General features: G+C 47.6%; 1 protein-coding gene across 1 annotated transcript; it reads left to right on the forward strand.

Annotated features, from left to right (window-relative positions):
• Positions 1–1,461: 1,461 nt before the first annotated feature.
• On the forward strand, positions 1,462–25,063 carry ppp3ccb (protein phosphatase 3, catalytic subunit, gamma isozyme, b). The gene is made up of 14 exons (XM_080477011.1): positions 1,462–2,049; positions 12,932–13,129; positions 13,215–13,339; positions 14,653–14,764; positions 14,847–14,992; positions 15,342–15,481; positions 16,773–16,850; positions 17,127–17,221; positions 17,304–17,429; positions 19,857–19,934; positions 20,182–20,266; positions 21,078–21,175; positions 21,487–21,513; positions 24,627–25,063. Exons 1-14 carry the CDS (start codon positions 1,998–2,000, stop codon positions 24,806–24,808), a joined length of 1,542 nt encoding a protein of 513 aa, XP_080333137.1. The 5' UTR covers positions 1,462–1,997; the 3' UTR covers positions 24,809–25,063.
• Positions 25,064–26,903: the final 1,840 nt, after the last annotated feature.

Genomic DNA, 26,903 nt, shown 5'->3' on the forward strand with positions numbered 1-26,903 from the left:
CTGTTCCAGCCCTTGGTTTGGCGTGTTGGTCTGATTTTGGTCGTCGGGGGGAATAATTGAGGACGCCTGCTTTAGAGGGTGTTGTTTTCTGCTGCATGTTTGTGTGGTTACATTAGAAAACCAAAAACAACAACCAGATATGAAAACTACATCTTCTTCAGTGATTCTGCCATTTCCGTGGTAACAGACATTTCCACGACATTGGCATGTAAATGGAAAACTTGGGACGAAGGAAACGCCCCCCGAGCCCACACTCAGAGGTGAAGAAGGAATTTATTGTTCTGTTCTCCAGAACGTTAGATTTTCTAACTGCTCATGAAAGACTGAAGCATAAATGAATAATTAGCTCAAAGGAACGATTTTAAAGTAAACAAACAACTGAGGAAAGGTTTTTATTTGACTTCATGGGCTCTTTAAGGATGGTAATGAGACAACGTTATACAGTATTTGTATTATAGGAGATATTTTGTCTTCTGTACAGTTCAGTTTGTGTACAGTGTGTGTGTGTGTGTGTGTGTGTGTGTGTGTGTGTGTGTGTGTGTGTGTGTGTGTGTGTGTGTGTGTGTGTGTGTGTGTGTCCACATGGTGGAGCTCTGCTCCTTCAGGTCAGTCTGAGACATTCAGGTGCTGCTCGGACAAAATCAACATTAAAAAAATAAATCACTTTTTTTTAATTTCATCCTCCTGATTGTGTTGAGCCACTTTGTGTTTCTTTCTGAAATTTTTACACGTTGTTGATTTGATTTTGTGTCTTTTTGTGTTTTTCTACATATTTTCTTTACCTGATCCAAAAGGCTTGTTTTGTGTCTTCATGTGATTTTAATAGATTTTCAGGATCTTTCTAGTTTTTTTCTAACATTTTCTTTGGTTTATAATCTTTTCTTTTACTTTTGTCTCTTTAGTCTTTCTGTTTGTGTCTTTTATATTGACCTCTTTCTGTTCATTTTATGCATAGTTACCTTTAATTTTTTTCCAACTTTTTGTACATTAACTGTCTTTTGGTCCCTTTTTCTCCGTTCGTGTCACCTTTTGTCTGTTTGCAGATGTGTTGTGCCTTTGTATAGTCATTTTGACATTATTTACTGTCTTTATGTGTATGTTTTGTTTCTGTTTTATTATCTTAACTGTTTATTTCCGTTATGTTGTATGTGTTTTTTGGTCTTTTGACATTATTTCCTGTCCACACATTTGTATGGGTTTTTCTGTTTTGGGAGTTGCTTTAGTGGTGAAATGGTAGTTTTTGTGATTTATGCTTCTTTTCGTGCATTTATAGTCTGCAATTTTTCTGTTTCCGGTGGATTTTTGTGTCTTTGGGGGGGTCTTTTCAGTCAACTCGTGCATGTAGTTGTTTTGTGTGCGTGTTTGTGTAGTTTAGTTGTGACCCGTGAGCACGGTCCGCGCGTTAATCTCACGTTAATACTACATTACCCACAACCCCCCGCGTCGAGCCATGTTGTAGGAAATCCGTTTGCGGCGGATTATTGTAATCCGACAGAGGTCTGGACGACACATCGGACCAAGACGGGGAAAAAAGGGAAAGTTGGAGCGCAGCGGCCTGGAACTGATGCACCTCGTCTGAGAATAAAGGGATAAAGTCGGCTATGACCCGCCGCGCCGCTCGCCGCAGCTGAAGCCAGAGATCGGCGCCGCCCGGGCCGCTTCCTGGACCTCCGGCCGCCTCGCGGTGACAGCGGCTCGGCAGTACTGCAGCCGCAGCAGCCGCCGCGGAGCCCGGTCCGAACCCCCTCCCTCCCTCCGTCCCTCACCCCTCCGCCCGGCAGGTCTGCCTCCAGCCCGGCTCAGCTCGTTGCCCTGCCCGCGGAGAGCCGTGCCGTGTCGCCCCGCCGCCGCCCCACTCCGCTGCACCGCCCCGCCGCTCCCTGCCGCTCCTCCGGCTAACGCGGCTAGCTGCCCTCGGCTAGCTCACTCGGCTAACCCGGAATCTGTCCGGTTGTTCTTCGGATTCCGGCTCGTTTCTTCGGCCTGCTGCAGCGAGGATGTCGGTCAAGGAGCCAACCAAACTGTCCACCATAGAGCGACCCATTAAAGGTAGGTGGCTCTCCTCTGCTTTCCTCCTCCGGTACGTTTCCCCCGGTGGAACGTACCTGGGCAGCGGTCAGCGCTAACGAGGCTGCTGCAGCCCGCAGCTGGAAGCTCCTACCGGGGCTTTTCCCCCAGCCCAGCCCGCAGCTGGAAGCTCCTACCGGGGCTTTTCCCCCAGCCCAGCCCGCAGCTGGAAGCTCCTACCGGGGCTTTTCCCCCAGCCCAGCCCGCAGCTGGAAGCTCCTACCGGGGCTTTTCCCCCAGCCCAGCCCGCAGCTGGAAGCTCCTACCGGGGCTTTTCCCCCAGCCCAGCCCGCAGCTGGAAGCTCCTACCGGGGCTTTTCCCCCAGCCCAGCCCGCAGCTGGAAGCTCCTACCGGGGCTTTTCCCCCAGCCCAGCCCGCTGCTGGAGGCTCTGACAGGGGCTTTTCTCCCTTCCCAGCCCGCAGCTGGAGGCTCCTACCGGGGCTTTCCCCCCCCACCAAGCCCGCAGCTGGAGGCTCCTACGGGGCTCTACCCCACCGCCCAGCCCGAAGCCGGCAGCGGCAGCTCATGACGCGGCTCCCTGCTCCGGAGAGCCAGATGTGGGCTGACGGAGCTGCGCAGGGCCGCCCTATGTCCCCGGAGGAGAGCTCTTTATGGGGGAAACAGGCTTCATATCGGGGTGACTGAGAGAAAAGCACCAGATGTCCACATCTTCGTACTAAACCTCCGACCTGAAGGTCCCTGGTTCGAGTCCCGCCGCCGACACTGGACTCTTGTTCCACTGTCAAACAGATTAACTCTTCTCTACCTAACTGGCGTCTCATACAAAAACAATTTGTTATAATCGCCCAAAAAACCCTTTGTTTTAATATATTCTGTGTGTTGAGTACATTTGATCTGCAGGTGGAGCTGTCGCAACATATCATAGATTATTAAAAGCGGCTAGCTGAATTTATGGAAAACTTGTTAATTTCCCAAATAATGAGATAGTACTAAAATTATGTCAATACAGTAAAAGTAGGCCCAAAATTGTACCCCGAGGAACTCTCCGTGTCTCATATTTAAAACCTTACTCTTTTTTTTCACAATATCTCAGCAAAGTTCTGGAAAGTAGTTTCCAGAAATTAACTTTTATTTAGTTAAAACATGTAAACATGCTAACATGAATCGCTTTCAGTACTAAATCTAACAACAGCACCAACTAGTGGACCAACATGAGAACTACATCATTGTCCAGGGGTCGATCTTAACGTCAGTCTGCCAGTCTGAGACCAGTACATATTTCTATGGACGACTACACATTTCAGTTGGCCAGTCTGTGGGTCTCGTGCAAATTTAGAAATTTCCGCTCCAACCTGCAGAGATTTCTGATCCATGATCCTGGTCTGCTTCATGATCCTGGTCTGCTTCATGATCCTGGTCTGATCCATGATCCTGGTCTGCTTCATGATCCTGGTCTGATCCATGATCCTGGTCTGATCCATGATCCTGGTCTGCTTCATGGTGCTGAAATGATCCCCAGTGTTTCCCTGCTGCTGCTCTGCTCGCTGGCTGCAAACTGTGGACTGGATTTCCTGAAGGGAGGCGGGTCTCAATGAGACCAGGAGGAATGAGTCAGGAAATCCAGTCCACAGTTTGCAGCCAGCGAGCAGGCTAGGGAAGTAGCACTGTGCTATCCAACTTTTCATGGCAACATGTTGCTGATTGGACAGATTTTACACTCAAAACACCACAAAGCAACACAGCAACGTGGATGTTAGCAAAGCAACACAGCAACGTGGGTGTTAGCAAAGCAACGCTGCAACGTGGATGTTAGCAAAGCAACGCAGCAACGTGAATGGTATCAAAGCAACACAGCAACGTGAATGGTAGCAAAGCAACACAGCAATGTGAATGGTAGCAAAGCAACGCAGCAACATGGATGTTAGCAACGTGGATGGTAGCAAAGCAACGCAGCAACGTGAAAGGTAGCAAAGCAACACAGCAACGTGAATGGTATCAAAGCAACGCAGCAACGTGGATGGTAGCAAAGCAACGCAGCAACGTGGATGTTAGCAACGTGGATGGTAGCAAAGCAACGCAGCAACGTGAATGGTATCAAAGCAACGCAGCAACGTGAATGGTAGCAAAACAACGCAGCAACGTGGATGTTAGCAACGTGGATGTTAGCAAAGCAACGCAGCAACGTGAATGGTAGCAAAGCAACGCAGCAACGTGGATGTTAGCAACGTGGATGGTAGCAAAGCAACGCAGCAACGTGAATGGTAGCAAAGCAACGCAGCAATGTGGATGTTAGCAACGTGGATGTAGCAAAGCAACACAGCAACGTGAATGGTAGCAAAGCAACACAGCAACGTGAATGGTAGCAAAGCAACGCAGCAACGTGAATGGTAGCAAAGCAACGCAGCAACGTGGATGTTAGCAACGTGGATGTTAGCAAAGCAACGCAGCAACGTGGATGGTAGCAAAGCAACGCAGCAACGTGAATGGTAGCAAAGCAATGCAGCAACGTGGATGTTAGCAACGTGAATGGTAGCAAAGCAACGCAGCAACGTGGATGTTAGCAACGTGGATGGTAGCAAAGCAACGCAGCAACGTGAATGGTAGCAAAGCAACGCAGCAACGTGGATGTTAGCAACGTGGATGTTAGCAAAGCAACGCAGCAACGGGGATGGTAGCAAAGCAACGCAGCAACGTGGATGTTAGCAACGTGGATGTTAGCAAAGCAACGCAGCAACGTGAATGGTAGCAAAGCAATGCAGCAACGTGGATGTTAGCAACGTGAATGGTAGCAAAGCAACGCAGCAACGTGGATGTTAGCAACGTGGATGGTAGCAAAGCAACGCAGCAACGTGAATGGTAGCAAAGCAACACAGCAACGTGGATGTTAGCAAAGCCGTTGTACAGCGAGGCGCCGCTCTGCCGCCGGACGCCACCATTTTAAAACTCCAGCTCGCTGAGGAGAACAGAACTGACATCAAAACAATGAACAGCAGCTCTTCCGCTGGAGGAGACGATTCACACCTCCGTGAAGCTGCGTCCTACTCCACGCTAAACTCTCTGAAAATAGTCCCAATCATTTGTGTTGGTCGAGCTGTCGGTGGCTCGGTGCTTCCCTACTGCAGTGCAGATGAGCAAGTTCCTGAAGCTGTCCCTCCATCAGACTCCTGGAATAAGAACATTTCAATGTTCATGAATTGTACTTCAATACTTGTTTTCAAAATATTTCAGTGACAAACTGGATCCACACTTTGTCAGTTTGTGTTCTACAGTACTGCACTCTGTCATACATCAGTTTGTGTCTTTTTATTGGTGTACTCTAGTCACTGAATACTATCAGTTAATTATGATACTACAATGTATTTAGTCTAAAACTAGTCAATAATTCTCTAGTATGCACAAGAATTTACTTCTTCCCTTTAAATCATTAATGCAGTACTTGTATATAATAGAGTTGTATTCAACTATTCTAAGGTAATTGAAATGACTGTTAATGTGTAAATGAATTAAATATGTAAATGAACTCTGATAGGCTAAATATTTCAGTACTATGTTAGAATCTGCATGGATACTCTCATGGAAAGAAGTTCAACTGTAAAAAAATAATTTATGAAATCCTGTTATGTTTGTCTGGTCATTTTTAATTAGAGTCAAATAACCTCAAGTTTATTCAAATAACAATAACAAACATATTACAATGGATTTAATGGTGGAATTCATACTTTACCCAAGCTTATAGATTTCTATTAAACTGTGGGCAAGTAAAAAGTTGTCAAAATCCTTAAAGTGAAGCCGTGGAGACGTTGAATAATGAATATATTGCAGTGAAGAGGCTCTCCGGGCCGGGCTGACCACATTCTGAGCTGGTTTTCTGGTTTGTTGCCACCATGAGGGAAGAAAACTATAAGATGATGTACCTGCAACACAAAATGTAGCATTTTATAAAAAAATCTATTGTTATTTCTATGATCATGATTTTAATATAACAAGAAACTGTTTTTAACCAAATATATTTCACTGGGTGCAGGACTAGTGCAACCCATGTCTCACTAGTCCGCTCGACTAGTGGAAAACAATGAAGATCTATCCCTGTGTGTGTGTGTGTGTGTGTGTGTGTGTGTGTGTGTGTGTGTGTGTGTGTGTGTGTGTGTGTGTGTGTGTGTGTGTGTGTGTGTGTGTGTGTGTGTGTGTGTGTGTGTGTGTGTGTGTGTGTGTGTGTGTGTGTGTGTGCACTACCGTTCAAAAGTTTGGGGTCTCCCAGACAATTTTGTGTTTTCCATGAAAAGTCACACTTTTATTTACACACTAGTTGTAAAATAAATAGAAACTATCGTCCAGACACTGACAAGGTTAGAAATAATCATATTTATATGAAATAATAATTTTTTCTTTCAAACTTTGCTTTGGTCAAAGAATCCTCCATCTGCAGTAATCCCAGTATTGCAGTACTTTGGCCTTCCAGCTGTTAATTTGTTGAGGTAATCTGGAGGAATGTCACCCGACACCTCTAGAAGCTCCTCCCACAAGTTGGACTGGCTGGACGGACACTTCCTGCGTCCCATACGGTCAAGCTGCTCCCACAGCAGCTCAATGGGGTTTAGATGTGGTGACGGTGCTGGCCACTCCGTTACAGATAGAATACCAGCTGCCTGCTTCTCCTCTAAATACTCCTCCACCCTCTGGAGGTGCTCTGGCTCATTGTCCTGCTGGAGGATGAAACTGGCTCCAACCAAGCGCTGTCCTCAGGGGACGGCATGGCGCTGGAACATGGAGGGATAGCCTTCCTTATTCAAAATCCTTTTCCCCTGAACAAACCTCCCACCTTACCAGCACCACAGTAACCCCACACCATCACCTTACCCCACCTTACCAGCACCACAGCAACCCCACACCATCACCTTACCCCACCTTACCAGCACCACAGCAACCCCACACCATCACCTTACCCCACCTTACCAGCACCACAGCAACCCCACACCATCACCTTACCCCACCTTACCAGCACCACAGCAACCCCACACCATCACCTTACCCCACCTTACCAGCACCACAGCAACCCCACACCATCACCTTACCAGCACCACAGCAACCCCACACTATCACCTTACCCCACCTTACCAGCACCACAGCAACCCCACACCATCACCTTACCCCACCTTACCAGCACCACAGCAACCCCACACCATCACCTTACCCCACCTTACCAGCACCACAGCAACCCCACACCATCACCTTACCCCACCTTGCTTGACAGGTGGTGTCAGACACTCTTCCAGCATCTTTTCAGTTGTTCTGCGTCTCACTAATGTTCTTCTGTGTGATCCAAACTCCCTTTCGTCCGTCCATAACACTTCTGTCCAGTCCTCCTCTGTCCAATGTCTCTGTTCTTTGTCCAGATTAATCTTTTCTTTTATTATCCAGTCTCAGATTTGGCTTTTTCTTTGCCACTCTGCCCTGAAGGCCGGCATCCCGGAGTGGCCTCTTCACTGGAGAGGTTGACTCTGGCGTTTAGCCGGTACTATTTAATGAAGCTGCCAGTTGAGGACCTGTGAGGCGTCTATTTCTCTAACTAGAGACTCTAATGTACTTCTCTTCCTGCTCCCACTTCTCTTCCTACTCTGGTTAGAGCCTGTTTGTGCTGTTCTCTGGAGGGACTAGGACACACCACAGCCTGACTCCACCCACACATGTGATGCTCCAGATCCTCCAGCTGCTCAGAGGAAGCTCAGTTCTATAGCTTCTCTCAGCAGCTAAACTGTTTTCAGCTGTGCTGACATGATTGCTCAAGGGTTTTATAATCATCCATCAGCCTTCGGACACAACGAGCAACACATTGGAGCATTAGAACACTGGAGGGACAGGCCTCTATACACCTCTGTAGGTATTGAACCAACAACCACACATTTGCAGTTAGAATAGTTATTTACTACATTAACAATGTACAGAGTGTATTTCTGAATACTTTAAAGGGGACATATCTTGCTAAATCCACTTTTTTAGCCCTTAAATGCATGTTGTTGTATATTTAGAGTGTTTAGAAGTACAGAAAAGTTCAAAGTAGTCTCTTCAGGTGCTCCGTTGATATCTTTATATTCTGTTTTGGTCATATTTTGCGATCGGTTTCGATTTTTCTATTCTCTATTACGTTTTTTGAACAATGACGTCACAGTATTCTCAGCGGAACTGCCAAATTAGGACATCGACATTTCGAGCAATCCGCCATTTTTGTTTCTCGCTGCGATTTTGTAGTCCAACCGAAGTTACGAGAGGATAAGTGGAAATGTTCGGTTGTTGGATGTAGTAACCCACAAGCTTCGTTACACCGTCTCCCAGCATCAGAACCTTTTCCAAGTGCCTGGTTGAGTTTTATTTTTCACAGAAATGTACCCACATCTGTGGGTGAGGTCATTTTTGTGTGCGCGAATCACTTTAAGGACGACTGCTTCAGCAACCTCCGCCAGTATAAAGAAGGATTTGCCGAAAGACTTGGTCTGATTGAGCGGTCAGTTCCTTCTATCTATGGAGACGACGAACAGAGCACTTCGGTAAGCTGTATATAACGCTAAAAAGTGTGATGATAAGACGTCCCTGTCATTGTTTTGTTAGCATTAGCAGTTGCACCGTCTTCATATGTTAGCGCTGTGTGCTCGTTTTAGATTAGAATGTAACTTCTGTGTTAAATAGTCGTTGTAATACAGGCAGTATTGTAGTAGTGGGCATGGATGGAGAAGTTAGTGTAAATATAGTAACACACCATTGCGTTACATCCATATGAAGACGTTGTTCTGCAGGTGCATCATCGTCATTTTCATCTCGCTCCGCCGGGTCCGACTCTGGCTCCAACATGTATGGCTGGATGGACAAATCTTCCCTTGTTGACATTTTGTAAATAATGTGTGAATATAAAGTTTCTGCGCCGCTAGATAATTGTATCTGTTCTATCAAACTACAAAGATGGCCGAACAGGGTGACGTTGAACCGAGTGTCACCTCTGCAACCTGGAGAGGAGGCGGGGTATGAAGTGTCTCATTTGCATTTGAAGAGACTGCCCCAAAACGAGTTGCTCTCAGAAGCACATCAGAAAAGGGGTAGAAAAGGGGCCTGTGGAGCTCTAATAATGAGGAATTCAGACCCAAGCATTGCAGTTCCGCTTTATATAGACCACAACTGTATGATTTATATGTAAAAAGGAAGGATTTAAAAGCATGATATGTCTCCTTTAAAGTATCTTCATTGAAAAAAACTGCTTCTCTTTCAAAAATAAGGACATTTCTAAGTGACCCCAAACTTTTGAACGGTAGTGTAAATATCCTTTCTGTTCCCTCTGGGGATTAATAAAGTAGGATTCTGCTTCTCCTACTTTGATGAAGTACGACGGAGCTCTCAGGACGATGGGTTTTGTGAAGCGTCTCTCTGTTTGTTGTTTCCGCCCTGAATCCACTCGCTTTAAACCCTGCTGACAGATCTGTTTGAGGGCAAACACTCCTCCATCCTCCATCCTCCATCCTTCATCCTCCACCCTGCAGACTGGAGCCATTCTGTCCTCAATGATCTGTCGGGCCCCACGGTGGAGCTCTGCCGTGGGCCTGTTCTGTCGGGCCCCACGGTGGAGCTCTGCCGTGGGCCTGTTCTGTCTGGCCCCACGGTGGAGCTCCGCCGTGGGCCTGTTCTGTCGGGCCCCACGGTGGAGCTCCGTTCTGGGCCTGTAGTCAGTTACATTTTTATGTTGATAAAAAAATAAATCCGCTTGCCATTAAAATAAACTTTGCCTGTTTCCTTTAAAGGAGACATATCATGCTTTTAAATCCTTCCTTTTTACATATAAATCATACAGTTGTGGTCTATATAAAGCGGAACTGCAATGCTTGGGTCTGAATTCCTCATTATTAGAGCTCCACAGGCCCCTTTTCTACCCCTTTTCTGATGTGCTTCTGAGAGCAACTCGTTTTGGGGCGGTCTCTTCATACCCCGCCTCCTCTCCAGGTTGCAGAGGTGACATTCGGTTCAACTCCACCCTGTTCGGCCATCTTTGTAGTTTGATAGAACAGATACAATTATCTAGCGGCGCAGAAACTTTATATTCACACATTATTTACAAAATGTCAACAAGGGAAGATTTGTCCATCCAGCCATACATGTTGGAGCCAGAGTCAGACCCGGCGGAGCCAGATGAAAATGACGATGATGCACCTGAAGAACAACGTCTTCATATGGATGTAACGCAATGGTGTGTTACTATATTTACACTAACTTCTCCATCCATGCCCACTACTACAATACTGCCTGTATTACAACGACTATTTAACACAGAAGTTACATTATAATCTAAAACGAGCACACAGCGCTAACATATGAAGACGGTGCAACTGCTAATGCTAACAAAACAATGACAGGGACGTCTTATCATCACACTTTTTAGCGTTATATACAGCTTACCGAAGTGCTCTGTTCGTCGTCTCCATAGATAGAAGGAACTGACTGCTCAATCAGACCAAGTCTTTCGGCAAATCCTTCTTTATACTGGCGGAGGTTGCTGAAGCAGTCGTCCTTAAAGTGCTTCGCGCACACAAAAATGACCTTACCCACAGATGTGGGTACATTTCTGTGAAAAATAAAACTCAACCAGGCACTTGGAAAAGGTTCTGATGCTGGGAGACGGTGTAACGAAGCTTGTGGGTTACTACATCCAACAACCGAACATTTCCACTTATCCTCTCGTAACTTCGGTTGGACTACAAAATCGCAGCGAGAAACAAAAATGGCGGATTGCTTGAAATGTCGATGTCCTAATTTGGCAGTTCCGCTGAGAATACTGTGACATCATTGTTCAAAAAACGTAATAGAGAATAGAAAAATCGAAACCGATCGCAAAATATGACCAAAACAGAATATAAAGATATCAACGGAGCACCTGAAGAGACTACTTTGAACTTTTCTGTACTTCTAAACACTCTAAATATACAACAAAATGCATTTAAGGGCTAAAAAAGTGGATTTAGCATGATATGTCCCCTTTAAGTTGGTGCATTAAATAAGAACTCCAATTTGACTTCAAAAATCAGTTTCCTTAAAAAAAAAAAGTAAAGCTTCTGTGTCGTTTAAAAACTTTCCCATTAAAGATTCTCACATTTTTTAATAAGTTTTCATATATTTTGTTACATAAACATGTCTTATGTTGGATTTCTAAATCTTGACATTTAAAGTCTTGTTCCTTTAAAACTCAAGCTTTTAGTACATTTTAGGTGCCATTGTTTTGCTGAACTCTTTCAATAAAACTGGAAAAAGTTTCTGTTTTAACGTTCAGAGCTTCCAGATGTTTTAATGTTCAGAGCTTCCAGATGTTTTGTCGTTCAGAGCTTCCAGACGTTTTGTTGTTCAGAGCTTCCAGATGTTTTAATGTTCAGAGCTTCCAGATGTTTTGTCGTTCAGAGCTTCCAGATGTTTTGTCGTTCAGAGCTTCCAGATGTTTTGTGGTTCAGAGCTTCCAGATGTTTTAACGTTCAGAGTTTCCAGATGTTTTGTGGTTCAGAGCTTCCAGATGTTTTAACGTTCAGCGTTTCCAGATGTTTTGTGGTTCAGAGCTTCCAGATGTTCCTGGTTGAACTCGGGTCTCCTCAGTGATGATTTCCTCTGAGACGTCACAGTGAGAGTTTGTCCGGACGTTGACTCGTGGTTCTGGAGACGCTAGATTGTTGTAGATTTGATTCCTGTTGGATTTCAGAGAAACAAACTGAACCAGGGAATTGTTCCGAAGGCGTCACGCGGCCCTGGAGCCGGTCCTGGAGCCGGTCCTTGACAATCCAGGTCCCTTCATTAGGTTTTGACGAGGCCACGTTGGATTTCCAAGGACGAGTTTCTTGAGTGAGAGGCAGAGAAAAGGTCGAGCACTGATTCATATTCAGTTTATAATAAGGCTGAAGCACAGCGGCTACAAATACACTGCAAATAATAAAATACTGCTAATATACTGCAGCTCAGTCAGACTGGTTTTGTAACTGGCTGTTACTGGTTTAGTCTGGTGGTTGAATTTGCTTTGATCTCATTTTGAACCGGTTTTAAACAACTTATCTTAACCAATCAGAGGACAGACTTGTTCTTGCTTTAAACTAGTTTTAATTAGTTTATAACAGTTTGTGATTCTGAGTATAGACTAATTCTAAAATAGTTTAAAACCAGTTGAAACACCTGTGGGCAGGTTCTTTCTCTGAACTGGTTTCTAACCGTTAGTTATCCTGGTTTCAACAGGTTTTTGAATTTGGTTTCTTCTGATTTATATTTGATCTAAACCTTTAATTATCTTTAGGTTGATATTCAGATTTGTTCTGAAGAACTTGTGCAGAATGTGAAAGTTTTTGTCCTGGTCATCGTTAGATTTTCTAACTGGTTTATAGCTGCTGCTCCTCCTGCCCCTCCCGATCTGCACCTCCTCTCTCTGGGTTCTCCACTGATGTTCTCCCGTCTGATCCTGGTCACTGGTTTCTTCCTTCCCGTGAACCAGTTCAGGCGCTGCGCTCTGATTGGCTGAGTGTGTGTGACCTGATTTGGTTTCCGAGTGAAAGTAGACCAGCAGAGAGGGGGGGGGGGGGGGGGTGTGTGTGTGTGTGTGTGTGTGTGTGTGTGTGTGTGTGTGTGTGTGTGTGTGTGTGTGTGTGTGTGTGTGTGTGTGTGTGTGTGTGTGTGTGTGTGTGTGTGTGTGTGTGTGTGTGTGTGTGTGTGTGTGTGTGTGTGTGTGTGTGTGTGTGTGTGTGTGTGTGTGGTCCTCTCCTTTCTACGCGTCTCTGGGAAAAAGACTGGACTAAATTAGCAAACGATGCACATAGAACATGGCAGGTGTGTGTGTGTGTTTCACACTCTCACGTGTGTGTGTGTGTTTCACACTCTCACGTGTGTGTGTGTGTTGACAGCGGTGCCATACCCCCCCGGGACCCGGCTCAGCGTCACAAACCTGTACGTGGACGGCCGGCCCAGTGTGGAGCTGCTGAAGGCCCACCTGGTGAAGGAGGGCCGCCTGGAGGAGGAGGCGGCGCTGCGCATCATCAACGAGGGCGCCGCCATCCTGCGCCAGGAGAAATGCATGCTGGAGGTGGAGGCCCCCATCACAGGTAGGGACCAGACCTGGACCTGGACCAGTAGGTCCGGGAGGAAACTGATGAAAGTGTGTGTGTGTGTGTGTGTGTGTGTGTCCAGTGTGTGGAGACGTCCACGGGCAGTTCTTTGACCTGATGAAGCTGTTTGAGGTGGGCGGGTCCCCCAGCAGTACCCGTTACCTCTTCCTGGGAGACTATGTGGACCGAGGCTACTTCAGCATTGAGGTGAGACACACACACACACACACACACACACACACACACACACACACACACACACACACACACACACACACACACACACACACACACACACACACACACACACACACACACACACACACACACACCTGTGTGTTTAAAGAGAGCTCAGTTTGTCTCTGTACCAGTTCTGTGTGTTGTTGCTGAACATAATTAATCTGACCTGTGTGTGTGTGTATTGCACACCCACGCTGCAGTGCATTGTGGGTAACGCCGGGAGCCCATGCTGTTGTCGTCCTGCTGCTCAGTGTGGTGCACTCAGATGGTTGGTGGTGGACAGGTGGTGAAGTAGAGCGCACAGACACTGAGGAGGAGGAGTGACTACACACACACACAGACAGAGGTAGTTCTCTGCAGTACTCTGCAGTGTTCACACGAGTCCTCTCAGACCTGAACTCCGCCTCACAGGCCAGGAGCCTGCTGTAGTTTTGCCTGAAAGACAGAACTCAGGTAGAAATGATCTTTTGTTTCTCCACTGATGAAGGGTTTGATTCCAGTCAGCTCCTCATTGTCCTCCTCCTGCTTCTCCTCTTTCTCCTCTGAGCCTAACGGTCTGCTGACCTGCCTGAGAGACACCCCCCAGGAGGGAAATTTACCCGTTTTACATTTGCATGGTTTATGTGAATTTTGACTCGACCTTTTCTACTAAGTGTCGTCGCGATTCATCGTGAAGCTTATTTCCCTGAGATTAGACTGTAAGGTTTCGTTCACTTCCACCTCCGCCAACAAGTAGCTTCATTGTAACAGAGCTTGAAGGACAATATCGGGGAATAAAGCTCACTTTCTTAACCACTGTGAGGTTTTAGTTCCTGATTTGTTCTGATCTGTAACATGTTTAGAGGCTTGTTCAAAGGAAACAGGCAGCTTTCAAGTCATCAGTCTTTGAGGCTATTAACACTGCCTTCAGGACAAACTCAGGGGAATACCTTTACTAAAGCGAAGGTTGTGTTTCCAGAGTGAAGTCTATCAGGCAGCACCTCAGCTCAAATGGATTTATTGGTTAAGAACAGAGTCTCGGGGAGAAAAATCCCCTTTTTTATTTTTATGAGCTTTCCATTCCCTGGGTTCAGGCTGTAAGGAACTTGTCGAAGGACCGTGTTTAGAAACATCTCTGTGGTTCGGTAGCTTCTCGTTCTTGTAGTTTTGTGTCTGTGGATTTGAAGCCAGACGTTCTCTTCAGGAGAGCTCAGTCTGAAGGACCTGGATCGTATTTGAAACACACACACACACACACACACACACACACAAATTAACCCTCTCCTTGGTGTGTTGTGCAGTGTGTACTGTACCTGTGGGCTTTGAAGATCAACCACCCAAACACCCTGTTCCTGCTCAGAGGAAACCACGAGTGCCGACATCTCACAGAGTACTTCACCTTCAAACAGGAGTGTAAGACACACACACACACACACACACAGTGTGATCACACACTTCTGCTCGATTCCAGTGCTCACTCATCTGTGTGTTGCAGGTAAGATAAAGTACTCGGAGTGTGTATACGATGCCTGTATGGAGGCCTTCGATTGCCTTCCTTTGGCTGCTCTGCTCAACCAGCAATTCCTCTGCGTTCATGGAGGTCTGAGTCCCGAGGTCACCTGTCTGGACGACATCCGCAAAGTGAGTCTTTCCATATCGGCGGCCCCCTGATATCTGCCCCCACCCCCACCCCCCATTTTTACCCCCGGGTCGTCTGTTCCCGATGAGTAATGACTATTCATGAGGGTTTTCTATTAATTGTTGTCATTTATTTTGTAATATTTGAGTGATAAACTGAGGCAAACGGCAGTCGGGAGCCTTCTGGAGTTCCTCAGGGTGCGATCCTTGGTCCTCTTTTTGTTAAGTGTGAATAACAAAAGTGTTGTTATATTTCATATGTCAGCAAAGCTAACAGGCTGTGAAACCAGACGACTGATGCTCCAGTGTGTTTGTGTCTGTTTGAGCTGTTGATGTTGTTGTTGTTGTGCAGCTGGACCGCTTCAAGGAGCCGCCGGCCTTCGGGCCCATGTGCGACCTGCTGTGGTCAGACCCGGGCGAAGACTACGGCTCTGAGAAGACGCAGGAACACTTCTGCCACAACAGTGTGAGAGGCTGCTCCTACTTCTACAGGTGGGAACATGCTAATGCTGACGCTAAAGCTAAAGCTTCTTCTGTTGCTAATGCTGCTGCAGCTTTTTCTTGTACGTTAGTCACTGTTCTGTCAGACATCAAACCGCTACACATTCAAGTCTTAACACGAGCAGTAGCATTGCTAATGCCATCACTGCTATCGCTAATATCGTTTGTGCTAATGCAGGCTCTGTTAATGCTTCTGCTCTTCCAGCTACTATGAACTTGTTGTTCATGTTGCTAATGTTAACGCCATTATTTCAGATCGTACTCACACTTCTGGTTGGTGCGAGTCTTCCTGCTAATGCTGATGTCGATGTCACAGTGACGTGTAGTAATGATTCCTGTTAATGCCGATGTCACTAACACGTTGTAACTGTTCCTGCTGATGTCACTAGCGCGTAGTAACTGTTCCTGTTCCTGCTGATGTCACTAGCGCGTAGTAACTGTTCCTGTTCCTGCTGATGTCACTAGCGCGTAGTAACTGTTCCTGTTCCTGCTGATGTCACTAGCGCGTGGTAACTGTTCCTGCTGATGTTTGTGCTGCTGTGGAGAAAAAAGACAAAACATTCCTCTTAATCTGAGCTGATTAAAGCTTTTACAAACAGTGGCTTATCTATGGATAAATGAAGGCTGTTTAAATCCACCCTGGCCACACACACACACACACACACACACACACACACACACACACACACACACACACACACACACACACACACACACACACACACACACACACACACACACACACACACACACACACACACACACACACACACACACACACACACACACACACACACACACACACACACACACACACACACACACACACACACACACACACACACACACACACACACACACACACACACACACACACACACTGTGCTGTGTCTGGCCTGTATTCTGGCCTCTGTCAGCCGTTAGGAGCTGAAAGCTTCTCGGTGTCTGAGTGTCGCTGTAATTGCAGCCGTCTGCTGCTTCACTGAACCATCTGGTCTCACTGAGCTGATGCTGCTGGACTTAACCCGAAGTGAGATGACACTCTGAGGCCTCAGACCTCCAGCCTGAGCCGCCATGCTCACCACAGCTCACTCTCTGCTCACCACAGTTTCGACTCTCATTCATTCCTCATTTCATTACATTTAGATTTTCAAGTTCAAACAGCAGTTCTTATCGTCATGGAAACAGAGTTAACGCGTGTGTGTCTGTGTGTCTCTCTCTCTGTCTGTCTGTCTGTCTGTCTCTCTCTCTCTCTCTCTCTCTCTCTCTCTCTCTCTTGCAGTTACCCGGCAGTGTGTGACTTCCTGATGAACAATAACTTGTTGTCTGTAATACGAGCGCATGAAGCTCAAGACGCCGGGTGAGTCAGAGCGTCGCTTCAAAACGTCCCAAAGTGACTGACCAGTAATCCAACAGAAGAGTTAAAACATCGACAGTGGATTTTTACAAACTGGGAAAGAAAATCAACTAAAGTCAATTATTTCATCGTGTGTGTGTGTGTGTGTGTGTGTGTGTGTGTGTGTGTGTGTGTGTGTGTGTGTGTGTGTGTGTGTGTGTGTGTGTGTGTGTGTGTGTGTGTGTGTGTGTGTGTGTGTGTGTGTGTGTGTGTGTGTGTGTGTGTGTGTGTGTGTTGCAGGTATCGAATGTACAGGAAGAGTCAGACCACAGGCTTTCCGTCTTTAATCACAATCTTCTCCGCTCCAAACTACCTGGATGTCTACAACAACAAAGGTAGGAGGTGGTAACCATGACAACGAGGAGGCTGCACACCTCCACACACAGTGAAGTAAGTGTGTGTGTGTGTGTGTCTCAGCTGCGGTGCTGAAGTACGAGAACAACGTGATGAACATCCGACAGTTTAACTGCTCTCCTCATCCGTACTGGCTGCCCAACTTCATGGACGTCTTCACCTGGTCGCTGCCCTTCGTCGGAGAGAAAGGTGACCTGTCTCTCTGTCTCTGTGTCTGTGTCTGTCTCTCTCTTGCTCTCTCTCTCTCTGTGTCTGTCTCTCTCTCTGTGTCTGTCTCTGTGTCTGTCTCTCTCTGTCTCTCTCTGTCTCTCCGTAAATGTGACCGGCCGGTTTTGTTCCGACACAATGAAACACTCTCTGAAGGATCAACAGGTGGTGTGTGTGTTATAACAGCTCCTGGTTGGAGCAGCAGCAGGAGAGCACAGATTTTTTATAAAATAATCTCTTCTTCTTCTCCAGAAGTCAGTGGTTATTTAAAAAAAAAGTAGACTCCACATGTCCCTTGTTTAAGAAGAAGGAAAAAGTCATCTCAATCGTGGAGCTAGAAAACAGAGCTCCTCTGTGCAGAGAGAAAGTGAGCTGGCCCAGTGTGGAGCTCCTCTGGGCTCTGCTCTGGGGACCGGCCCGGTGTGGAGCTCCTCTGGGCTCTGCTCTGGGGACCGGCCCGGTGTGGAGCTCCTCTGGGCTCTGCTCTGGGGACCGGCCCGGTGTAGAGCTCCTCTGGGCTCTGCTTTAGGTCCTCTTCAGTTACTTGATTCTAACTATGCGAGGCCGTGAGACTCTGTCAGAATCACATGTTCATAAGGTCTATTCATTCAAACATTCACACTCTGGTAGAGCTTTTCCACCAACAAGAACCAGGTTCTAGTTCAGGGTCGGTTCTTAAATGAGCTCCGCCAAAGAACCGGTTCTTTTTCCACCGTTAGCGGAGCCAGTAGAGCTACGTCACTGTGACACTCCAAAACGTGATACGTCACTGATTTCACCAATTCCGCTCTGACAGCCTCGTCCAGGAACCAGGAGACGGACTGTACCAGAGGTTTAGTCCGGGTCGCTCCATCTAGTCTGACCTGAACCTCTGATGAACCAAAGAGCCAGAAGACATTACGTCTCTTTGTCTCTATTGGTGTTTGTTCACGTCCGTCTTGTTTTAGTCCAGAGCCCCAGAGTGGACATAGAGGGGAACAAATAACGCTTGTTTGAGTTTGGGTCTTATTTTTCACCATTCCAACATTCCATAGTGACTTTCTGCTCCTTTCACTTTATTTCTGGACGTGTCTGAATCAAAAGCTTCAACATGGAGGAATGGAGGTGTAGAATGATAGAATGAAGGTGTAGAATGATAGAATGAAGGTGTAGAATGATAGAATGATAGAATGGAGGTGTAGAATGATAGAATGGAGGTGTAGAATGATAGAATGAAGGTGTAGAATGATAGAATGAAGGTGTAGAATGATAGAATGGAGGTGTAGAATGAGAATGAAGGTGTAGAATGATAGAATGGAGGTGTAGAATGATAGAATGATAGACTGGAGGTGTAGAATGATAGAATGAAGGTGTAGAATGATAGAATGGAGGTGTAGAATGATAGAATGATAGAACGGAGGTGTAGAATGATAGAACGCTGCTCTACAGCCGTTTCCATGGTAACCTAGGTAAACACTGATTAAAATCCAAGCTTTCATTTACAGTAGTTTGTAGTTTGTTTTTTAGTTGCTGATGAACCAAAGTATTTATTATAAAGAAGTTCTGTGGTTATAAAATAATATTGGAGCGTCTCATAGCGGAGCGGAGCGCCCCCTGCAGCCTCACACTGCCTTGCTCAGTGGCTGCAGGTCCTCAGCCGGCGGTCAGAAGGTGAAACAAGACCTGGACGTGACGTTAGTTATAATAATGTCACCATGAAAATTGAAAAATAAACCACAATGGAAAACTGCTTCTAAATTCTATCTGACGTAGCGGACTGACAGGTGGAGCTCTGCAGCATCTCGAGAGCCGCGGCTCCGCGAACGGGGATTAAATAATCCCGTTCCCTCGTATTATTAACTTCAGGGAACGACTTATTATTTCGTTCCCACGCTTATTTTAAAAAAAAATTTCTCTATAACCACTCTGGAGCTCCGTGTTTGCTGGAGTTTTCAGAAAGCAGGTACAGCCTCGCTTCCTCCTTTTAGGCAGAGGTACCTCCAGAGATACTTCCAGAGGTACTTCCAGAGATACCTCCAGAGGTACCTCCAGAGGTACCTCCAGAGGTACCTCCAGAGGTACCTCCAGAGATACCTCCAGAGATACCTCCAGAGATACCTCCAGAGGTAACTCCAGAGATACCTCCAGAGATAACTCCAGAGATAACTCCGCCCCCAGCTGATGACACGTCTGGCCCCAGTGTAGCGCCGCTCTGGTCCAGCAATGAAGTGGGGCCAGCGTAGCAGCAGTTTAGCCCCTGATAGGCCGGGGCTTTGGAGGTGGAAAGACCAAGAACTAGTGCCGAGTCTGGTCCTGGACCAGAACTAGAACTTGGTTCTTTCCGGTGGAAAAGCCCCCTGAGAGGAGAGTGGCCCCTGTTGGTCGACTGACACCTAACCTGCTTTTGTTTGTTTGTTTATTTGTTTTCAGTGACGGAGATGCTGGTCAACGTGTTGAACATCTGCTCCGATGACGAGCTCATGTCTGAGGGAGACGACACCGGTGAAGGTCAGAGGTCGTCTCATCATGTCATGCACCAAACATCCACCTGTCAATCATCCATTCATCCACCTCTGTGTGTGTGTGTGTGTGTGTGTGTGTGTGTGTGTGTGTGTGTGTGTGTGTGTGTGTGTGTGTGTGTGTGTGTGTGTGTGTGTGTGTGTGTGTGTGTGTGTGTGTGTGTGTGTGTGTGTGTGTGTGTGTGTGTGTGTGTGTGTGTGTGTGTGTGTGTGTGTGTGTGTGTGTCGGTCAACAGGTGGCGCTCCGGCCGTCAGGAAGGAGGTGATCAGAAACAAGATCCGGGCGATTGGGAAGATGGCTCGAGTCTTCTCCGTCCTCAGGTTGGTGTGACGCGGCCCGGGCGCTGTTAACTTCAACCCGCTAACAGCAGGATCCTAAATGTAGGACCTGTGGCGTTCCACAGAGCTTTGTACTCGGGCCGCTTCCATTTCGTCAGATTTAGCAGAATTCTGATATTTGGTGAAGTAAAAAGCGACGTTTCGACCTGGAGTAGCTCCTCAGTGTTGCAGTAGCACTGCCTGGAGGTCAAATATGGAATAACAGGATGTGTGAGGAGCTGATCATCGTCGTAGATGTTTCAGTCGTTGAAGCGGAGGCAGTGAGGCCGGTCTGTGAAGAAAGGAGGTTAGTGGAGAGACGACTCTGAGTTAGGGACTCGTTTGCTCCACTTTCTACCAGGCTAATGACTTATTCTGGATTTACACGTGTCCTCCTTTACTCCGGGGGAAGTGTGTCACAATCATTTCTCCTGAAATGGAGAACATTGGATATGTAAAGAACCGTGGAGCTTCAGACGTGTAATCTGTGATAGTGAGCAGTGAAGCGGACGGTTTACGTTCTGTCACGACAAACAGAATCAGAACTGGATCCGAATCAAAGGTTCATCAAATAAGACGGGAGGAAACCAAACAGTTTACTTCCTGTTCTCTGATTTAACGTGTGTGTGTGTGTGTGTGTGTGTGTGTGTGTGTGTGTGTGTGTGTGTGTGTGTGTGTGTGTGTGTGTGTGTGTGTGTGTGTGTGTGTGTGTGTGTGTGTGTGTGTGTGTGTGTGTGTGTGTGTGTGTGTGTGTGTGTGTGTGTGTGTGTGTGTGTGTGTGTGTGTGTGTGTGTGTGTGTGTGTGTGTGTTCAGGGAGGAGAATGAGAGCGTCCTTCAGCTGAAGGGTCTCACCCCGACAGGAACTCTTCCTCTGGGAGTTTTGGCCGGAGGACGGAGAACTCTGCAGAGCGGTGAGTGAAACACAGCTGAGCTAATGATGCTAATGCTAATACCGCCTGAACTCACAGCCTGAGGCTAACACACACACACACACACACAGCAAATCAACATGAAGAATCAGACAGGCGATGATGATGATGAAGGCTGTATATGTGTCTGTGTGTGGAGGGGTGGGTGGGGTTTGGGTCAGAAGTGTGGCAGTTGCAGGATAGTGGGCGGGGCTTGTGCTGTGACTGACAGAGGAGCGGTTGCTGTGATGTTTAACCCCTCCCACTCTCTCTCTCTGGTTTTGGGCATGGCACTTCTACTCACGCTTACACAGCCACCGTAGAGGCAGAAGAGGCACGAGGTATGCAACCGTCTCCCCCGCCTCTCCCCGTCTCCCCCGTCTATCTCTCCCCGTCTCCCCCGTCTATCTCTCCCCGTCTCTCCCGTCTATCTCTCCCTGTCCCCCTCCTCTCCCCGTCTCCCCCATCTATCTCTCCCTGTCTCTCCCTGTCCCCCTCCTCTACCTGTCTCCCCCGTCTTATCTCTCCCCGTCTCCCCCGTCTATCTCTCCCTGTCCCCCTCCTCTCCCCGTCTCCCCCATCTATCTCTCCCCGTCTCCCCCGTCTATCTCTCCCTGTCTCTCCCTGTCCCCCTCCTCTCCCCGTCTCCCCCGTCTATCTCTCCCTGTCTCTCCCTGTCCCCCTCCTCTACCTGTCTCCCCCCCTTCTCGCCCTGTCTCCTCCTGTCTCTCTCCCTACCCCCCTCCTCTCCCATCACTCCCACCCTCTGTGTTGCTTGGCTTTGCACTGCCCCTCTCGCTCTCTCTCTCGCTCCCTCGCTCTCTCTTTTTCGCTCCCTTGCTCTCTCTTGCTCTCTCTCGCTCTCTCTTTTTCGCTCCCTCACTCTCTTTTGATCCTTCGCTCTCTGTTGCGCTCCCTTGCTCTCTCTCGCTCTCTCTTTTTCACTCCCTCGCTCTCTTTCGATCCCTCGCTCTCTCTTTTTCGCTCCCTTGCTCTCTCTCGCGCTCTCTCGTGCTCTTTTTTGCTCCCTCGCTCTCTCTCCCTCTCTCTTTTTCGCTCTCTCGCTCTCTTTTTCGCTCCCTCGCTCTCTTTTTTGCTCTCGCTCTCTCTCCCTCTCTCTTTTTCGCACCCTCGCTCTCTCTTTTTTGCTCCCTCGTTCTCTTTCGCTCTCTTTTTTGCTCCCTCGCTCTCTCTCTCACACTCTTTTTTGCTCTCACTCTTTTTCGCTCTCTCACTCTCTTGCTCTCTTTTTCGCTCCCTTGCTCTCTCTCGCTCTCTTTTTCGCTACCTCACTCTCTTTTGATCCCTTGCTCTCTCTTTTTCGCTCCCTTGCTCTCTCTCGCTCTCTCTTTTTCACTCCCTCGCTCTCTTTCGATCCCTCGCTCTCTCTTTTTCGCTCCCTTGCTCTCTCTCGTGCTCTTTTTTTCTCCCTCGCTCTCTCTCCCTCTCTTTTTCGCTCCCTCGCTCTCTCTTTTTCGCTCCCTCGTTCTCTCTCGCTCTCTTTTTCGCTCCCTCGCTCTCTTTTTTGCTCTCGCTCTCTCTCCCTCTCTCTTTTTCGCACCCTCGCTCTCTCTTTTTTGCTCCCTCGTTCTCTCTCGCTCTCTTTTTTGCTCCCTCGCTCTCTCTCTCTCTCTCTCACACTCTTTTTTGCTCTCACTCTTTTTCGCTCTCTCACTCTCTCGCTCTCTTTTTCGCTCCCTTGCTCTCTCGCTCTCTTTTTCGCTCCCTCACTCTTTTGATCCCTCGCTCTCTCTTTTTCGCTCCCTTGCTCTCTCTCGTGCTCTTTTTTGCTCCCTCGCTCTCTCTCCCTCTCTCTTTTTCGCTCCCTCGCTCTCTCTTTTTCGCTCCCTCGTTCTCTCTCGCTCTCTTTTTCGCTCCCTCGCTCTTTTTTGCTCTCGCTCTCTCCCTCTCTCTTTTTCGCACCCTCGTTCTCTCTCGCTCTTTTTTGCTCCCTCGCTCTCTCTCTCTCTCTCACACTCTTTTTTGCTCTCTCTTTTTCGCTATCTCACTCTCTCTCGCTCTCTTTTTCGCTCCCTTGCTCTCTCTTGCTCTCTCTCGCTTTTTTTCGCTCCCTCACTCTCTTTTGATCCCTCGCTCTCTCTTTTTCGCTCCCTTGCTCTCTCTCGCTCTCTTTTTCACTCCCTCGCTCTCTTTCGATCCCTCGCTCTCTCTTTTTCGCTCCCTTGCTCTCTCTCGCGCTCTCCCTCTCTCTTTTTCGCTCCCTCGCTCTCTTTTTCGCTCCCTCCTTCTCTCTCGCTCTCTTTTTTGCTCTCTCGCTCTCTTTTTTGCTCTCGCACCCTCGCTCTCTCTTTTTTGCTCCCTCGTTCTCTCTCGCTCTTTTTTGCTCCCTCGCTCTCTCTCTCTCACACTCTTTTTTGCTCTCACTCTTTTTCGCTCTCTCACTCTCTCTCGCTCTCTTTTTCGCTCCCTCGCTCTCTCTTGCTCTTTTTCGCTATCTCTCTCTCTTTTTCACTCTCTCGCTCTTTTTTGCTCTCTCACTCTCTTTTTTGCTCTCTCACTCTCTTTTTCGCTCTCTCTTTTGCTCTCACTCTCTTTTTCACTCTCGCTCTTTTTTGCTCTCACTCTCTTTTTCACTCTTTCACTCTCTCTCTCGCTCCCCCTCTCTCTTTAACTCACTAAAAGTTTGTAAGTTGAAACTAAAAAGTTTCTTTAACGAGTCTCTTTGTTTTCATGCCGTCTTTGTCCTGCTGCAAGTAAGTTTTGTGTGTGTGTGTGTGTGTGTGTGTGTGTGTGTGTGTGTGTGTGTGTGTGTGTGTGTGTGTGTGTGTGTGTGTGTGTGTGTGTGTGTGTGTGTGTGTGTGTGTGTGTGTGTGTGTGTGTGTGTGTGTGTGTGTGTGTGTGTGTGTGTGTGTGTGTGTGTGACGAAGCTCTTTATTGAACTATAACTTTTGATCATAAATATTCTGAATGAAACATTAAAATGTTTATAAAAAATAGAAAAAATGTGTTTCTGTATTTTCACATAATAAAACCAGAATAAATTATATTTTAGTGTTTTTATAAAAATGTTTTTATATGATTTGTAGTTTATTCATCAACATATCCTTAAGACTTTATAAAACTAATGAACAAAATTGTATTTTACATTTAATGTATAATGTCTTCCTCCTCTTCCTCCTGCTCCTCTGTCTCCTCCTCCTCCTCCTCTTCCTCCTGCTCCTCTGTCTCCTCCTCCACCTCTTCCTCCTGCTCCTCTGTCTCCTCCTCCTCCACCTCTTCCTCCTGCTCCTCTGTCTCCTCCTCCTCCACCTCTTCCTCCTGCTCCTCTGTCTCGTCCTCCTCTTCCTCCTGCTCCTCTGTCTCCTCATCTTCCTCCTGCTCCTCTGTCTCCTCCTCCTCCTCCTCTTCCTCCTGCTCCTCTGTCTCCTCCTCCTCCACCTCTTCCTCCTGCTCCTCTGTCTCGTCCTCCTCTTCCTCCTCTGTCTCCTTGCAGCCATCCAAGGATTCAAACCGCAGCACAAGATCCAGAGCTTCGAGGAGGCGCGTGGACTCGACCGCATCAACGAGCGGATGCCGCCGCGCCGCGACAGCACGCAGCACGATGTCGCCGCTGCGCCGCCACCGCCGCTCAACAACCTGCCGCCGGACAAGAACGGCACCAATGCTCAGGCCTGAGAGCTCCTCGCCTCCTCCTCTCCTCTGCTGCTCCTCTCTGCTCCCCCCCTCTGCTCCTCTCTCTGCTCCTCGCCTCCTCCTCTCCTCCTCCTCTCCTCCTCCACTCTGCTCCTCCCCTCTGCTCCTCCCCTCTGCTCCTCTCTCTGCTCCTCCCCTCTGCTCCTCCCCTCTGCTCCTCTCTCTGCTCCCCCCCTCTGCTCCTCTCTCTGCTCCTCCCCTCTGCTCCTCTCTCTGCTCCTCGCCTCCTCCTCTGCTCCTCCCCTCTGCTCCTCCCCTCTGCTCCTCCCCTCTGCTCCTCCCCTCTGCTCCCCCCCTCTGCTCCTCCCCTCTGCTCCTCCCCTCTGCTCCTCCCCTCTGCTCCCCCCCTCTGCTCCTCCCCTCTGCTCCTCCTCTCTGCTCCTCCCTCTGCTCCTCCCCTCTGCTCCTCCCTCCTCCTCCTGCTTAATTTATTGGCTCATGTTTGAATCTCCGGGTTTAAAGACTGAACAGGTTAAATCTCAAGCATCCACCCCGCCCACTCTCCACAGGAGCCCCGGTTCGAGTCCCGATCCGCTCCACCGCTGCAGACACACACACACACACACACACACACACACACACACACACACACACACACACACACACACACACACACACACACACACACACACACACACACACACACACACACCCTGCCAATATCAGTGTAATTCTGCTGAACGAGTGTCGATGTTTTTATGATCGTCTTCATTTGAACTGTTTCCTTTTTTCTTTTTTTTTTACATGTAAGCCGAGGTTTAAATCGAGAGGGGGGGAGGGGGAGTGAACAGGGGAGACGGGGTGAGGAGGAGGGCGTTAAAGGCTTATTCCACTTTATTACAGTCAAATCTGAAGTGTCAAAAAAACATTTATATCCTTAAAAAAATGTCTTTTTATCATAAAATTTCTTATGTTTTTTTGAAATATCACTTTTCAATCAAAATAATCTCAATTATAAACTTATTGTGAAAGAAATATATTGTTCATATGTTAAAGATCAACATCTAAAATCATTTAAAGACTTTTTATTAAATGTATAAATATTAAGAAAAAAGTTAAAATAAAGAGAAAATGTCATTAATATTTGCTTTTTCTGGGTTCTTCACAAGGAATTGACCAAATTTACCATAAGAAGCTTAAAATAAAACTTTAAAATATAAATAAAAAGCTGTGGTCATGTGAGTTTAACCTGAACAACCTCGAGCTTCATGTCTGGACCCAGATAAAGTGGAATAACCCAGTGGGTGGGTTTGTTCTGGCCGCCTGCGGCTCCCTCCAGCCCGGGTGGGTTTGTTCTGGCCGTCTGCGGCCCGGGTGGAGTCTCCCTTGACGTATCTCACCGAATGTACAGATGGTTTGAAACCCTGTAATCTGAAACAGAAGCGACTTGTTGTGGCGTTCAGGTCCCGTGGGACCTTTCATTTCTCTACATGTTTCACTCCATTCAAATAAAAAAAAAGAACTGAAATGCTCGCCCGCCTCCGCGTCTCTTTCTGTGCTCAAGGTCGCCGTGGGGACAGCCAATCCGAGCCCAGCGTGGGAGGACGCCGCTCTGCGCGGCATTGAAGCTTTTTCACGTGGAGAGTCGAGTTTCTTAGCAACAGCAATCCTCCTCATCCTCATCTTCATCCTCACCTGCAGCTCCTCTGTTGGCCGTTCACAGCAGTATGTGAACGCACCACGGCGCCACCTGTAGGCACGAGGTGTTCACTGTCCACTTGTAGTAACGATACGAGGACTTCACTGTCCACCTGTAGTAACGATACGAGGACTTCACTGTCCACCTGTAGTAACGATACGAGGACTTCACTGTCCACCTGTAGTAACGATACGAGACTTCACTGTCCACCTGTAGTAACGATACGAGACTTCACTGTCCACCTGTAGTAACGATACGAGGACTTCACTGTCCACCTACTGGGCTGCTACTAGTGAGGACTGACTGGGGGGGGGGGCAATGGAGACATGACAGTATTCTGAGGGGAACAGCTCAAAGCAACAGAATGAAAAAAATAAAAACTATGAACTAGTTCATTTTTGGAACTGTGAATTTAGAACTATGAACTGAACTAGTTCA

This window comes from Lipophrys pholis, assembly GCF_963383615.2.
Source record: "Lipophrys pholis genome assembly, chromosome: 12".
NCBI classification, from domain to species: Eukaryota; Metazoa; Chordata; class Actinopteri; order Blenniiformes; family Blenniidae; genus Lipophrys; species Lipophrys pholis.

Coding starts and splice junctions, on each gene's coding strand:
- ppp3ccb (XM_080477011.1), top strand. CDS start 1,998: ATGTCGGTCAAGGAGCCAACCAAACTGTCCACCATAGAGCGACCCATT. Junction 15,482..16,772: donor GGCTGCTCCTACTTCTACAG/GTGGGAACATGC, acceptor TCTCTCTTGCAG/TTACCCGGCAGTGTGTGACT. Junction 21,514..24,626: donor AGAGGCAGAAGAGGCACGAG/GTATGCAACCGT, acceptor GTCTCCTTGCAG/CCATCCAAGGATTCAAACCG.